The 17,153-nt window shown below is 42.7% G+C and overlaps 1 protein-coding gene across 1 annotated transcript; it reads right to left on the reverse strand.

Moving 5' to 3' along the window:
* Window positions 1-2,753: 2,753 nt before the first annotated feature.
* Window positions 2,754-10,114, reverse strand: LOC105912538 (E3 ubiquitin-protein ligase TRIM35-like). Its single transcript, XM_031580201.2, has 6 exons — window positions 9,719-10,114; window positions 9,194-9,289; window positions 8,753-8,983; window positions 8,073-8,184; window positions 3,838-4,343; window positions 2,754-2,972 (listed from the first exon to the last, which is right to left on the reverse strand). Exons 1-6 carry the CDS (start codon window positions 10,112-10,114, stop codon window positions 2,754-2,756), a joined length of 1,560 nt encoding a protein of 519 aa, XP_031436061.2.
* Window positions 10,115-17,153: the final 7,039 nt, after the last annotated feature.

Consider the following 17,153-nt stretch of genomic DNA (forward strand, 5'->3'; position numbering starts at 1 on the left):
GTGTTTGTGTTTGCATTTGTGTGTGTGTGTGTGTGTGTGTGTGTGTGTGTGTGTGTGTGTGTGTGTGTGTGTGTGTGTGTGTGTGTGTGTCTGTTTGTGTCTGTTTGTGTCTGTTTGTGTGTGTGTGTGTGTGTGTGTGTGTCTGTTTGTGTGTGTGTGTGTGTGTGTGTGTGTGTTTGTGTGTGAGTTTGAATGTGTGTGTGTGTTTGTGTGTATCTGCTGGCCTTGAGAGCCCTTCCTGTCTAAAATACTGGAGAGAGTTGTTGGCACTCAGATCAAATCCTACCTTGACTCCAATGACCTCTATGAGCCTTTTCAGTCTGGTTTCCGCTCAAAACACAGCACTGAGACTGCTCTGATCAAAGCCACAGATGACCTACTGCTATCCTCAGACTCTGGTTCCATCAGCATCCTCATCCTTCTTGACCTCAGCGCTGCCTTTGATACCATCAACCGTTCCACACTCATCACACGCCTCAAATCCACCCTTGGTATTACTGGCACTGCCCTCTTTCGCACTCAATATTGATGGCTCTACGGTCACCCCCTCCACCCAAATCCGTCACCTAGGAGTCACTTTTGACCCCACCCTCTCATTCCTGCCCCATGTCAACCACATCACCGAAACAGCCTTTTTCCACCTCCGTAACATTGCCCGCCTAGGACCCTCACCGTCATCCACTTCTGCAGAAACACACATCCATGCATTTATAACATCCAGTATTGACTACTGCAACAGTATCCTCTATGGTACCTTGACTACTGCAACAGTATCCTCTATGGTACCACCATCAAAGTCCTAAATAAACTGCAGCACGTACAGAACTCTGCCACCCGCCTACTGCCTACAGACTTTGTGCATGTGAGCATGACAAATACAAACTATTGCATGCATTATACCTGTTCAATAGCTAAATTGTAATTTTGTTTAGATAATTGATTCCTGCATATTGGTTAACTACTGGGAGGAGGAGTTATGGGGAATATACCCTGCATCCAGGTAATGGCAGGGCAGTCTAGCTGGGGCCTCTGAGGTGAGAAGATGCATGTACCATTGTAATTAATGTAACATTTTTTGTTTGAGAAACTTATTTCTGTTAAGTGTAAAGTTTGTTTGTCTATTCTCCTGCCGGCAGCCTAAAAATAAACCTGCACCTTTTTGGAATATTGAGCACCTTGGAGATACAGTTGGAAGCATAGTTTGCAAGTTCAAAGTTGAAGGAACAGTGGCTACACTACCTGGACGTGGCAGAAAGAGGAAGCTATCAGTGGCTGCTGTCGGCGGGTAAAACGTGTTTCCTAAAGAATCCGTGTTGAAACCGGATATCGTCACTTTACTCCGGTCTCTGGTTGGATAAAACTTTGTCACATGTCCTGAACAGAAATGGACAAGGACCTTTGATTTATTCTTTAGGATGCCTGACTTTTAATGTTGTGTGACGTTAACATTAATAGCGATTTAATTACACTTGTAATCGCTAGCGGTAAATAAACGTTAATAACTTGAATGACTGATAAAGGATATATGTTACACATCACAAACACACACAATCGAAGGGTTTTGGGGGAAACCGCTATTCAGAGTTTGGGCTGGTTAGCTCAAGCAGTATCTTACGCGAGCTAATCTACCTAGCTAGCTAGCTAGCAATTGAATTACACTCGTTACACAGTGCTAGCTTTGTGTTTGGTCATATAGCTTTGTAAAAGTCACTTGTGTGTTTAGTTGTATTACTTCGTAAAAGTTCGGTTAACAAGTCAATTAAGCATTAAGCCACCTGACTACAATGGATCAATTCATATCAGCATGCTAACGTTATACTTATTAGCAGCGAGGCTAGCTAGCTACTATGTGTTCCAATGGATTGTTGGTCTAAGCGTTAGCAGCATGGGTCAATTCATATCAGCATGCTAACGTTATTCTTATTAGCAGCGAGGCTAGCTAGCTACTATGTGTTCCAATGGATTGTTGGTCTAAGCGTTAGCAGCAACCTAACAATAATGGAAAGCTTCAGTTAAGACCTACAATACTCTGCAACATTCGTGTACCACATGAACAACTAACCGAGACATATAAAAAGTCGTGTAGATAGCTTTATTCACATAAGCCGTATAACTTCACAAAAATAATAATAATTTAAAGAAAACCGATCGTTTGAATGTCAGGCGATCAACACAACTTCTCAACTAAAAAGTAAAGGTCCTAATCAAACGGAGTAAAGTGACGACTTCCGGTTTCAACACGGATTCTTTAGGAAATGCGTTTTCCCCGCCGACAGCTGCCACCAGATTCCTGAGGAGGCAAGTGGTCTGCAAAACACCTGCGGTGGCAGCAGGCACTGAGGTTTCAGTTTGCACAGTGAGGCGCATACTAAACACTGAAGGGGTTCCAAGCCCGGACTCCAAGACGCACACCACTACTGACCCAAAAGCACAAGAAAAGTCGGTTCCAATATGCTGAAGACCATATAAATGTTTTGGAATTCTGTTCTGTGGAACAATGAAACAAAACTGGAACTTTTCAGGCCTCTGGATCAGCGCTATGTCTGGAGGAAGAAGAATGAAGCATATGCTGAAAAGAACACCCTGCCTACAGTGAAGCATGGCGGTGGTTATGCTAGATGAGGACAGTGTGGTTATGCTGGATTAGGACAGTGGGGTTATGCTGGATGAAGACAGTGGGGTTATGCTGGATGAGGTCAGTGGGGTTATGCTGGATTAGGACAGTGGGGTTATGCTGGATGAAGACAGTGGGGTTATGCTGGATGAAGACAGTGGTTATGCTGGATGAGGTCAGTGGGGTTATACTGGATGAGGTCAGTGGGGTTATGCTGGATGAGGACAGTGGGGTTATGCTGGATGAGGACAGTGGGGTTATGCTGGATGAGGTCAGTGTGGTTATGCTGGATTAGGACAGTGGGGTTATGCTGGATGAGGACAGTGTGGTTATGCTGGATGAGGTCAGTGTGGTTATGCTGGATGAAGATTAAAGGAGATCAAGTTAAAGAGTTTTGCCACAGGATCCCATTTGTCAGCATCAGTGTCTATTAGCCTCAGCTCTAAGCAGATGACATAAAACACAAAAGACAATTTTGGCCTATTCAATTCAATTCAATTTAATTTTATTTTTGTACAGCACCAAAACAATACAATTCTCAAGGTGCATCATTCAAGAAAAAAGAAAAGAATCATATAAATGACAAGCCCATTCAAACAGCTTTTATTTGTGTTTGTGTTCTCTACAGACCTCAGAGTCTGATCAGACTAATGAAGCTGAAGCTGAGCTGCTCCACTGTTTCAGGGCCTCAGAGTCTGATCAGACTAATGAAGCTGAAGCTGAGCTGCTCCACTGTTTCAGGACCTCAGAGTCTGATCAGACTAATGAAGCTGAAGCTGAGCTGCTCCACTGTTTCAGGACCTCAGAGTCTGATCAGACTAATGAAGCTGAAGCTGAGCTGCTCCACTGTTTCAGGACCTCATTCAAAAGGTTGTTGGTAAACTAAGGCTGCATTCCCCAACTTCAGTTAAAGTAAAAGATTATTCTCGTTAGAAAATAATGATGAATTAAACTGCACAGTGTACGATCATCACAACCCATGCGCTTTAAAGGGTTACAGATACTCCATTCCATTTCTAATCATGAACACCATATTTCTGTGTGGAATATTTACACACACTTCAGATCATGTGATTCAGTAGCTACAGAACAGGTCATTCAGAAATCATAATGCATGAGGACATTTTAACACCATGAACAAGTCATTCATAACCTGGAAGAAATGAATGAAGGAAGTTCCAGAAACCCTCGCTGTGCTGCTCTTCGTTCACTGAAGCTCTCACTGGTAACATACGCAGAGGAGAGAGTTTACAGCCATTACCAAAGTATGGAAACACTCTCTCAGTGAAAGTGTGTGTGAGAGTGTGTATGTGTGTGTTATTATCAGGGTCAAAAAATGACAGCTCTCCTCTGTCCCAGTCCAGCTGCACTGTGATCCTCTGGAGTTTCTGCTTCACTGTGAGGAGAGTGGGGGGCTGTGGTGGAGAACCTGCTCTATATTCACCATCTTTATAATACACACACCAGTGACCACTCTCAGAGGCATAGTTTCCCTTCCTCTGGAGAGACTCTGTCATCACACCCACAAACCACCATGTGTTCTCTCCAACCTCCACATCCCAGCAGTAAGCCCCTGAGTTAAAGCCCTCAGAGCCCAGGACACTGGCAGCCTCATCAAATCTCTCTGGGTTATCAGGAAGCTGCTGCCACTCATCATGTCTCACACTGGTCAGATCCTCAGACAGGATGAGACATGGGTGTGCAGTGTTGGGATCCAGAGACACAGGAGCTGCAGAATGAGAAACACAAATGGTTTAGGTGGAAAGAGCACACAAAAAGAGATACATACACATATACAAACTAGAGGTCATTATCTGTATCTGTATTTGTATCTGTTAAACCAACAAAAGATCTGTCTTTGGGTCTGGATTCAGATAGAAGGCCAGAAGTGGGCGTGGCATATGCTGGAAGTCATTTTAAGACTAATATTCATTGGTGATGCAATTGGTGTGCTTTCAAAGCATCAAACTGATTCATTGTGTGCTGGCCTTAGGAGAGAAGAAGCAGAGACGTTATGAGCTCTAGTAGGGGAGATATGTGTATGTGTGTGTTTGTGTGTGTGTGTGTATATGTGTGTATGTGTGTGTGTGTTTGTATGTGTGTGTGTGTGGGTGTGTGCGCTTATGTGTGGGTGTGTGCGCTTATGTGTGTGTGTGTGTGTGTGTGTGTGTGTGTGTGTGTGTGTTTGTATGTGTGTGTGTTTGTGCATATGTGTGTGTGTGTGTGTCAGGGACGTGCGGTCAGGGGAAGCAGGGGAGGCAGAGCCTCACCTGTCATCATGAAAAGTAAAAGTTAAATAAAAAAAAGTAAAAAAATAAATTATAAAATAAATATTAATATTTCTCTACTGATCTGTGCTATAAATGTAATTTCTGCATAATTCCAATCATTTCGAGCATTTTTATAATCTAAATCGCTGAATTTGAGCATGTCCTGTTCATGCATCTAGTCTTGTTGATCTGAGATAATACCGCATTGAAAAAGCACGGAGGTGAGGCACACAGTACCTCTGCCTCAATGAAGGGGGCGTGCGAGAGCCCCCCGGTCGGGTTTATGCTGGTTCTGCCGTTGCTCTTCTTCTGCACTTCTGTTTGACCCTGACTGCGAGAATGGAAGATTCTATTGCTAAGCTAAAACATTTCTTAAAACTGGAATTTCAATCAAAACGTGAAGTGATCAATAATGGGAGAAACAATGCCGGAGCTAAAAGGTATGCTTCAAACGACAGGACAGAAGATAACTCGATCGACTTCTCACATTAAAAGCCAAATTGCTTTGAAAATGTTCGGAACCTCAAGAATACATTTGGTTTTGGATGTACAGCTCCGTTGATTTCCCATTATTGCTCTTAGGATTGTTTAATGTCTATGTGAAGCCATTTAACATCACACAAGTGGTTGTGATCACTTTGAACCCAAGACTGCTTTTTATTGGTGAGCTGATTTTGAGAAATTAAACTTAAATTGCAGCTAAAGTTGTGTTTCCAGTTGCTACGCTAGCTAATTAGCTAGCTAAGGTAACTTAATAACCTTAAACGATTTAATTGGAAGAGTTCAATTGGCATGAAATGATAGCTGGTTATCTAGCTAATGTTTCTCCTCGATTTAACTCTTAAAATTATAATGGGAAATGGAAGAAACCCTCAGGGTGCTTATGCAACTTCGTATGAAAGAGTTCATATTCACAAGTTCATATTCATGAGTTCATCACAAGCTAGCAGCTGCCTACTGTATGTACCTTACCTATACCTGTGTAAAGAATGCTGATATGAAAAACAACCAGTAGTCAATGTGCAAGCTGCCAATTGAATGGTGATTTAAGATACTATATTGGGTTTATGTATTTGTAAATCTGACTCTGAAAGAGTCAGTGCCTCACCTGCCACGAACCTCACCGCACGTCACTGGTGTGTGTGTGTGTGTATGTGTGTGTGTGTGTGACAGTGTGAAAGTGTGTGTGTATGTGTGTGTGTGTGACAGTGTGAAAGTGTGTATGTGTGTGTGTGTGTGTGACAGTGTGAAAGTGTGTGTGTGTGTATGTGTGAGTGTGTGACAGTGTGTAGGTGTGTGTGTGTGTGTGTGCATGTTTGTGTGTGTGTGTGTATGTGACAGTGTGTAGGTCTGTGTTAATAACTGTCTGTGCCTTCTAGTTCAAAGTGGGTGATCCTGATGAGGGTCCGGAAATATGAGCACATAACACCAATATTACACTCACTACACTGGCTCCCTGTCTCTTTCCGGATTGACTACAAAGTCCTTATACTCACCCATACATGCATAAATGGCCATGCACCTCCCTACCTGCAAGAATGAATTACTCCCCAAACCTCCACCTGCACCCTCAGGTCTTCAAACAGCTCGCTCCTCCGCGTCCCCAAAACAAAGCTCCGCACCATGGGCGACCGGGCCTTTTGCTCGGCAGCGCCACGCTTATGGAACAGCCTCCCTGACCACCTAAGGGCAACGCAGACGCTGGACTCCTTTAAAGCTGGACTAAAAACATTTTTATTCAGGAAGGCATTTCTGGCCTTGTGTTAAATCGAATGTTAAAATGTTAAAAAGTTTTCTATTATGCTTATGGTAATTCATTTTTATTTTATTGTATTATTATAGTTAGTTTTTAATATGTTGGCACTCTGAGATTATTTTGAATGAAGAGTGCATTACAAATAAAATAAATTATTATTATTATTATATTCTAAATGTGTTGAAATGTTTCATCCATTCCACTATACATCTATCATGTAAAATCAATTGATGCCCCCTTCTCTCTCTCTCTCTCTCTCTCTCTCTCTCTCTCTCTCTCTCTCTCTCTCTCCTTCTCTCTCTCTCTCTCCTTCTCTCTCTCTCTCTCTGCTCTATTGGGGCTAAGCTCTATCTCAGGCCTTTCTCTGGAAACGGCTCTATCAGGCTCTATCAAGGATTCTATTTAGGCTATTGCTCTACTTGGGCTATTTGGGGCCTTTTTCTGAAAACAGCTCTAACGTCTAACGGCTCTATTGCGTGTAGCCCTCCCACCAATGATATGTCTCATACACTACACTAGGGGATAACACAAACAGAATGGGGTTTATTCTTTACCAACCCAATGAGATCCCTTAATTACTCTTGGCATGAAAACTGTATAGCACATTTGAACATTTCAGAAGATTGACCTCCAGGAAAATAAACTCTTAGGAACCCTGTCAACCTGGAAAACAAATACTTATCATTCCCCAAAAGAAATGTTTCGAACACAGTCCCATATGAAGTCTTTTCAAAACAGTAGGGTGAGACAAGTTAGCTAACCGAGTTCAGGCAGGAGCAACACAGTTCCTTACATTTCCTTTAGTCCGTCAGTAGGGAAAAAAACATACTCTGCACCCCCCAAAACAACGTTGGTCATGCACGACAAAAGAAAATGTGTTAGGCGTACCGGTATCTTGTTGTCAAAGCATGAAAACAGGCTGCATTACCACACACCCTGACACATCCATAGCAATGTAAGATTACATTTCCCTCCAAGCCGTCGTTCTGAATCCTCCATTAATCGACATGGGAGAACGATACAGTTCACTGGAGAAACAGTTCACTGGAGCATCCTTAATAATACTCTTTCAATTGCATTCTGCTCACTTTAACAATGTCTTCTGTTTTAGCTTTACTGTATTCTTATCAATTCTTAAACTCAACTGAAATATCCCAGACAATTCTGACTCATTTTCTTTTTCACCCGTAGACCTGCGTCTACACACTCTTCATCACTTCCGCTCTCCTCCAGTTCCCCCTTTCGCTTGGCAGCTCTTTGATCTCTTCACTTGTCTTCAGATTTCTTTTTGAGGTTCTTTTTGCTCTTATTTATGTAAAGCACATTGAATTGCGTCTGTGAATTAAATGTGCTCTCTCTCTCTTTCTATCCTTCTCTCTCACTCTGTGTTTGTTTGTGTTTTTTTGTGTTTGAAAGGGATATATACACTTACTGTATTGAACAATCTCCTGCATCTTCTCCCAGACTCTGAACTTCAGGTTGCCCAGGTGTTTTGCTACATTGATCAAAGCTCCTGAAACCCTCTCTGGATCCTGCGGTGTGTACTGGACTCTAGAATAACATTCAGGAGTCAGTGCTGCTGTGGGTTTGGGTTCAGAACCACAGAGAAGAGAGAGACAGATCACTCACCTTTCCACTGTGCTCTTGTAGTTCTGTGAAATGATGAAGAAACATTTTATTTGAACATGATTGGTATGAAAATGTCTCATAATAAACCTTTATTTACTCAGGGACCCATTGATGATTGAGTAGCCCATGCTTTTTGAACAACACCCAAAACACACACACACACACACACACACACACACACACACGTAAATGTCTAACCCTGCAGCACATCTCCTGCATATGCTGCCTGAGTCTCTACAGACACAAACTGCTCTCTCTATCTACTCTCCTCTACTCTCCCCCTCCACACACATACACTCATACACTCACACACAAACACACAAACACACACACACAAACACACACGCACATACACACACACACACACACACACATACGTATACACACACACACAAACACACACACGCACATACACACACACACACACACACACACACACACACACACACACACACTCTGGTAAGGACAGTAGATGGTTCTTACTTGTAGAAATGTGTCGTCTTCAGCTCTCATCTTCTCTTCTATGACTCTGATTGTGTCTGAAAGAGATGAGATTTCTCTGCTCATCTTCTCAATCTTCTCCTTCATCATCTGACTCTTCTGCTCCTCTTCCTCCCTCAGTGCAGCTGTCCTGGCTGCCTCTTCATCTCGTAGAAACTGGTGAAGCTTCTCAAACTCCTCCTTCATCTTCCTCTCTGTATTTTGAGCCTGAGTCTGGAATATCATAAAGGTTTCTTGTTAATGGATGGTTAACAAGATGTTTAATCTTGTTAAGTCTGCACCTACAATATTTCTGTGTAAAACAATGTGGAACCGAGATCCTTGATCTACTTAAAGGTGTGTTGGGCTTGGAATGGCATTCACACAACTTTGTATTTTCGGTTAAGTTTAAACAGATGTTTTCTGATATGAATGAACTTTCACCTTGATGTGTTCTGCTATTTGGTCAGAGGTGCGTTTTGCTTTTTCAAACACATTCAGCTTCTTCTGTAAGGTCTCTAGTCTAATCTTCAGTTCCTCCTGGAATAAAAACACATGATGATGATCTTTGGTTCGTAGGGTTGTGTGTGTGTGTGTGTGTGTGTGTGTGTGTGTGTGTGTGTGTGTGTGTGTGTGTGTGTGTGTGTGTGTGTGTGTGTGTGTGTGTGTGTGTGTGTGTGTGTGTGTGTAACTATTTGTGATTAATGACATTCATTACTGTATATGTATTCAATTTAGTTCAGTTTTAATGAGTAAAGCAAGATCATCACAATCAAATCATTTAGCAGTTATTTCAAAATGCTGACACAAGACAAAACGAGTATTTGTCTACCTGGAAAGACAACAGTGCCACCTATTGGTGCAAGTTGATCATTACAATACCATTGACACAACAAATATTTCTTTGTATTTTTATAGGCTTGTTGTTGTGCTCTTAAAATTAAATCCTTTAAAACCTCATGAACTCACCGTAAGGTCAGATATTGCCTCATCTACAGGTTGGAACTTGTGGTTGGTGTGTTGTTTTGAGTCCCGACACACCACACACACAGGCTGTTTATCATCCAGACAGAAGAGCTTGAGTTTCTCACTGTGCAGAATGCAGAGCACCTCAGACCCTGCTGAAGCTGTCTGACTTCTCTCCTGTAAGAAGGTCTCAACCAGGTTCTTTAAAACCACATTTGAGAGAGGATGTTCCCGTGATGACCTTCTCCTGCAGACTGGACATTCCCTGGATCCGTTGGTGTCCCAGCACTGCTGCAGACAGGCTTTACAGAAGCTGTGACTACATGACAGAACAACTGGGTCCTTGAAGATGTCAGTGCACATAGGACAGGTGAAATCCTCTTCTAATGTTGAAGCCATATTCTCTCCAGTGAAAATATTCTGTGTGCTTAGTCCCAAAATGACCCCTGTGTTTACCTATTCATTCAATAGAGTGTCCAACTCCCACACTTCTGTTAAACGCAGGATCACATCTAGTTCTAATAAACAAGCACACAATGAGAGCCGTTTAACGCAGTAGCACATCTAGTTCTAATGAACAAGCACACAATGAGAGCTGCTGAGCGCAGTAGCACTTCTAGTTCTAAAAAACAAGCACACAATGAGAGCCCTGTGGCGCAGGATCACATCTAGTTCTAAAAAACAAGCACACAATGTCTCCCCTTGCTTCTCTTCTTCTTTCTGGGAGGATGAGACAAGTGGAGGGCAGTGATAAGGGGAGGGTTGCTGTAGCTGAACAGGTAGAACAGGTGTTCCCACTGCCAAGGCCACAGGCCAAACGTTGAGGAATGTGAGTGCTAAGTGCACCTGACACATGACTGAGACATGAATGAGACATGAAGTTAGGTGAGTTCTTGTGCTCTTTATTAGTTTTTGTTGTGTTGGGTCCATGGTTCTTACTTTAGTGCAGGGGTACTCAATAGGCGGACTCCGGTCCGATCCGGACCCAGACGCAATCAAATTTGGACCGAAGCCAAAATTAACATTCTAATTTAATCATGATCCAATCAAGTTTTTATTGGTGCGTGATTTCGCGCTATATATTTTTTTCCTACTCGATGTGGTTTCTATCTTCCGTGTCCAATCCAGAGGTCCAATCAGGAGCTGTAATAACAACATCACTATGACAACTCACTCACTCAATGTTGGCTGCGAGATCTTTGGGTCACGCAGGTTGTGTGTGTCAATGGCAACAACGCGGGCAGATCGATTTGTGAACGGTATCTGTTTATCAGCAAACGAAAATCATGGCGTGCTCTAAACCCGACAAAAAACGAAAAGTTGATTACAAAAATCGCGAATTGGTCTGACAAGTATGCATTTGTGCTGCATGTGGGGACTGGGGACCACAAAACCGATGTTTAATCTGCAACGAGACGGTTGCCCTTGTCAAAAGTGGTAACGTGAAACGTCACTATGAAACAAAGCATGCACACTTCGAACAAAAATTCCCCCAGAACTCTGAGGTAAGGGCTAGAAAAAAAACCCATCTGCAATCATCATACCAAGCAACATGCAGTGTAATAGTTCGATCAGCCACACAACAAGAGCGTGCATACCTCAACCTGTTGTGAGTCTGCCTTTTCAACCATAAATATGGTGAAAAACAAATACAGGAGCACACTCACTAATGCCTATGCCTGGCCTTCACATCTTTTATGCCCAAGTTTACACCACAAAAAAGGTGTCACTTCATAAGGCCAGACCACATCACCTTTTGTGCATAGTTCGAACGTTTTGGTTGGAGTTTTGTTTTTGGATTTTGACCGTCACTGTTCCAAAATTGTTTTGGGTTTCTAATTGAGTACCCCTGCTTTAGTGGTTCAAGGTTTTTGTGAACAGCCTAGTGAAGAGCTGCTTGAAAACTCAGGAGCTTTATGAAGCAAGGTGGGCAAACCTATGTTGAATTTGCAAGAGGGAAAGGATATGTGTTTAACTCTGAAAGCTGACTCTAAAGAACAGCTGACAGCTCATGCTGCTTGAAGAATTCAAGTTTGCCAGAGGCTGTGTGTGTGTATTCAAAAGAGCAGAAGGCTGTGACCTCGGATCAAGCTGCTTTACTTGCAGAGGAGTTTGTCCTCACTCATAAAATAAGCTTTGCTGTGTAACTGAGACATGACTGGGACATTCATTCTCAATCCATAACTAATCTTTCAGTAACTTATTTTAACCTAAAATCAGCCTCTTTATCGTCAGATTAAAACAAAAAAACAAGCACACGATGAGCACTGCTGTGCGTCTCCTCCTCATTCTGGGAGCGTAGGTCAAGGGGCGGAGAGGTGAACGGAGGGGTGGCCTCACCTGGGTTAACAGGTAGAGCAGGAGTCAAGGGGAGGGGAGGTGAATGGAGGGGTGGCCTCACCTGGGTTAACAGGTAGAGCAGGAGTCAAGGCTGCCAAAACCCTCTTCTAAGTGCACCTGAGACATGACTGACACATGACACGCCCATACAGGTGCACAGATTCAGTTTTGAATGTCATGAGTCGTGTATTGATGCCTGTGCTACTTTGCTCACAGTCATGGATAGAGCAGGACAAGCTTCTCCACTCGGCCCTAAGAACACATGAATAAGCTGTCATGGACAATTTGTCCCGGCCCAGCAAATAGATCCAGATGACAAAGCAATAACATTCTGATCAGTTTTTGTGTTCAAGGCAAACTGTTAGACAACACTACTCACCAGCACTACTCACCAACACTACTCACCAGCACTACTCAACATTACCACACACTACTCACCAACTCTACTCACCAACTCTATTCACAGCACTACTCACCAACTCAACACTACTCACTGAGCAAAGGGCAGATTAAGCTGTCAGTCCCAAACACATTTTGCTCTTTGAATGTTGAAATATCTCTGGAATGGTAAAATATCATGTGTCCTGTCTGTGTTTCTTATTGTTTTTTTCATCTAACAACCTACTGCTAGCCAGTTAAACGTGTATGTTACCGTGACTACAGACTATGGGCATTTCTTACTCTCAAACAGAGACCTGATAACGTTACTGACAAATGTCTACGGTTCATATTTTGATTTTCAGTAGTGAGGAGGAGACTACTAATCTCACTATTAGCATAGCAGCTAATGTGTCCTGTTCCTTTTAGTAGTGAGGAGGGAAATACTAATCTAACTATTAGCATAGCAGCTAATGTGTCCTGTTCCTTTTAGTAGTGAGGAGGGGAATAGGCCTACTAATCTAACTATTAGCATAGCAGCTAATGTGTCCTGTTCCTTTTAGTAGTGAGGAGGGGAATAGGCCTACTAATCTAACTATTAGCATAACAGCTAATGTGTCCTGTTCCTTTTAGTAGTGAGGAGGGGAATACTAATCTAACTATTAGCATAGCAGCTAATGTGTCCTGTTCCTTTTAGTAGTGAGGAGGGGAATAGGCCTACTAATCTAACTATTAGCATAGCAGCTAATGTGTCCTGTTCCTTTTAGTAGTGAGGAGGGGAATAGGCCTACTAATCTAACTATTAGCATAACAGCTAATGTGTCCTGTTCCTTTTAGTAGTGAGGAGGGGAATACTAATCTAACTATTAGCATAGCAGCTAATGTGTCCTGTTCCTTTTAGTAGTGAGGAGGGGAATAGGCCTACTAATCTAACTATTAGCATAGCAGCTAATGTGTCCTGTTCCTTTTAGTAGTGAGGAGGGGAATAGGCCTACTAATCTAACTATTAGCATAACAGCTAATGTGTCCTGTTCCTTTTAGTAGTGAGGAGGGGAATACTAATCTAACTATTAGCATAGCAGCTAATGTGTCCTGTTCCTTTTAGTAGTGAGGAGGGGAATATGATCTGCCTCAGGAGCTGCTGATCCAGTTTTACACTGCAGTCATTGAGTCTGTTCTCTGCACATCCATCACTGTCTGGTTTGGTTCGGCCACTAAACTGGACAGGAACAGATTACAACGAACAGTCAGGTGTGCAGAAAGGATTATTGGTGCCGACCTGCCCACTATCCAGGACCTTTATAACATCAGAGCCAGGAAACGGGCAGGGAAAATCATTGCAGACACCTCATACCCTGGACATAATCTGTTCCAGCTCCTCCCCTCTGGCAGGCGCTACAGATCTCTGCACACCAAAACCACCAGACACAGGAACAGTTTTTTCCCCCTTGCCGTCACTCTTATGAACAGTTGACAAATGATTATATTTTATTATTATATTATATATTATATTTATTTATTTTATCCTAAACTGTTGCATGCATATTTTTCAGTTTAAGTACATTGAGAGCAATTAAACCCAGAACAAATTCCTTGTATGTGGAAATGTACTTGGCCAATAAAGATGATTCTGATTCTGATTCTGATTCTGATACTAATCTAACTATTAGCATAGCAGCTAATGTGTCCTGTGCCTTTTAGTAGTGAGGAGGGGACTACTAATCTAACTATTAGCATAGCAGCTAATGTGTCCTGTGCCTTTTAGTAGTGAGGAGGGGACTACTAATCTAACTATTAGCATAGCAGCTAATGTGTCCTGTTCCTTTTAGTAGTGAGGAGGGGAATAGGCCTACTAATCTAACTATTAGCATAGCAGCTAATGTGTCCTGTTCCTTTTAGTAGTGAGGAGGGGAATAGGCCTACTAATCTAACTATTAGCATAGCAGCTAATGTGTCCTGTGCCTTTTAGTAGTGAGGAGGGGAATACTAATCAAGCTATTAGCATAGCAGCTAATGTGTCCTGTTCCTTTTAGCAGTGAGGAGGGGACTACTAATCTAACTATTAGCATAGCAGCTAATGTTTCCTGTGCCCTTTAGTAGTGAGGAGGGGACTACTAATCTAACTATTAGCATAACAGCTTGTTCTGCCTTCTCTAAGAAATGCTTGTAAGTAAACCTAAATTTAGTAGCTTTAGTAGCTAGAGATAAGTAAATACTCCCACCTAGTGGACAGCCCACACAAGGGAAGACCGCAAGCTTGGTTTTCATTTATCGAGTTGTACCAGGAGAGGACAAACATTTTCTCATTTCTCAACAATTTGGCATTTCTTGGATTTCCTGCCCTGGAGCCTCATGCCTGGAGCTCAAGGGGTCTGAACCTCTTTCTCCCCTGACTGGAGCACCCGAACCTTTCTCTCCCCTGCCTGGAGCACCATGCCTGAGCTCAAGGGGTCTGAACCTCTCTCTCCCCTGCCTGGAGCACCCGAACCTTTCTCTCCCCTGCCTGGAGCACCCGAACCTTTCTCTCCCCTGCCTGGAGCACCATGCCTGAGCTCAAGGGGTCTGAACCTCTCTCTCCCCTGCCTGGAGCACCCGAACCTTTCTCTCCCCTGCCTGGAGCACCATGCCTGAGCTCAAGGGGTCTGAACCTCTCTCTCCCCTGCCTGGAGCACCATGCCTGAGCTCAAGGGGTCCCGAACCTCTCTCTCTCCCCTGACTGGATCTCAAGGGGTCTGAACCTCTCTCTCCCCTGACTGGATCTCAAGGGGTCTGAACCTCTCTCTCCCCTGACTGGAGCTCAGGGGGTCTGAACCTCTCTCTCCCCTGCCAGGTGAGGGGCTTAGTTAGACAGGTATGAGGTTGTCTATGGAATGTCTCTATCTACTCATTCATATGCTGTTTGTCAGGTATATACATGTGTAACGGAGTTAGAAATGTAAATAAATAGACAAGAGTGTGAGTTTCGCCATAATTAAACGTGTTTAGTTAGTGTTGGTGTTTTGAAGCCACCTTTGGGGATGTGATGTACTGCAGCTCTGCAAGTCATATTCGTGTGCCGTTGCCATAACCAGACAGAAGAGGTATGCCAGTCTGCGGTAGGTCTACTGTGCAAAATGCTCCTCATAACTCATTAACTTTAAAATTAGAAAATGTAATGATCTTCGACGTATTACATGTATTTGGTATGCTAATATTTGTTGTGATGGTTGTGGTATCGTTTTATCAATTGGCAGACCGTTTATTTATATTTTTCACCTGACCACGAGGTTCTGTACATAGGCCTACTGTGATTGGCTGTAAAATTCGCTAGGAACTTTCAATGCTTCAAATGTAGTGTTTAATTTGACAGTGTTTGAATGTATTGGTTATTTTGGCTTTTATTGTAAATATGTTTGTATAGTGTGCTGATATGTACCAATAGAAACAAATTGTAGATGTAAAATGTATCCGTATTGAAATGCTAATTATGCTACTCATTCCATTCCTCCAGCTAGCTAGCAGTGCTATCATACTGAACCTAATGGTTTTTATGTTGTTATTCTACCTGTGCAGATCCCGCGTACATCAACGGATTTAGTATGTTTGTATGATCCAGATATGCTCCAAGACTGAAATGTGTATGTTGTGTGCACATTGTATGATCCAAAATAAATCTAGAAAAGCTGCAACTCCAGTCTCCGTCCCTGACTGCCATACAAACGGTACATATACTCAAGTTGATGTTTCCATGGTAACGTCAGCCAAGTCACATGTAAACAGAGGTGTTAACATATATCAGAGAAAGTTACCTGTAAAAAGAGGTGTTAACATATATCAGAGAAAGTTACCTGTAAAAAGAGGTGTTAATATATATCAGAGAAAGTTACATTACCCCTCGAAAAACGGAACTACAAATTGGTGTTTATTCATGGTAACGTCAGCCAAGTCACATGTAAACAGAGGTGTTAACATATATCAGCGAAAGTTCAGATCTCTCTGAAGTAGGGATCGGAACGGCATCTAAAATTGAACACTACCGCCGCCATCAGGACTAGAGTGGACAGGAGTGTTGTTTCAGGAACCTACATAAAAAAAATACATGCTGTACGAGACTTCTCATATTTGTTTTGAGATGTGAAATGTCCTTCTTTCCTCCTCCTTATCCCCACTTTCCTTTGTCTTCAACAATATTGAGAAATATTTATTTTTTCATTTGGATTTATTCCACTCGCACTCACATTTGTACCCATCCTGCAGTGAGAGGACTGAGGAAAGAGAGGAGCGAATATGTTACAGGCTCAGATAACACACCTGTGCAGGTCATTTGGTCAGATAACACACCTGTGCTGGTCATTTGGTCAGATAAATGGCCATTTTTAACACACCTGTGCTGGTCATTTGGTCAGATAACACACCTGTGCAGGTAATTTCCTATATCTGCTTATATTCCTAAAAATGTAGAGCTTTGAAACATGGTGCTCCAGCAGCTGAAGAAGCAGGTGAGATGTGTACTTATGAGTCCCAGCTGACTGTTACATGATGAAGAAGCAGGTGAGATGTGTACTTATGAGTCCCAGCAGAGACTGGAGCAGGTGAGATGTGTAGACGTATGAGTCCCAGCAGAGTGAAACAGGTTAGATGTGTAGACTTACGTATGAGTCCCAGCAGAGACTGGAACAGGTGAGATGTGTAGACGTATGAGTCCCAGCAGAGACTCGAAAGAAGTAGGTAGTCTACACAC

This window comes from Clupea harengus, chromosome 2 (genome assembly GCF_900700415.2).
Source record: "Clupea harengus chromosome 2, Ch_v2.0.2, whole genome shotgun sequence".
Taxonomy (NCBI): Eukaryota; Metazoa; Chordata; class Actinopteri; order Clupeiformes; family Clupeidae; genus Clupea; species Clupea harengus.

What these genes read in the sequence shown, in the direction of transcription:
- LOC105912538 (XM_031580201.2), bottom strand. Translation starts at nt 10,114, where the DNA reads ATGGCTTCAACATTAGAAGAGGATTTCACCTGTCCTATGTGCACTGAC. An exon ending in AGGCAATATCTGACCTTACG is followed by an intron (nt 9,290 to 9,718) that starts GTGAGTTCATGA and finishes TTTTTATTCCAG; the next exon opens with GAGGAACTGAAGATTAGACT. An exon ending in AAATAGCAGAACACATCAAG is followed by an intron (nt 8,984 to 9,193) that starts GTGAAAGTTCAT and finishes ATGATATTCCAG; the next exon opens with ACTCAGGCTCAAAATACAGA.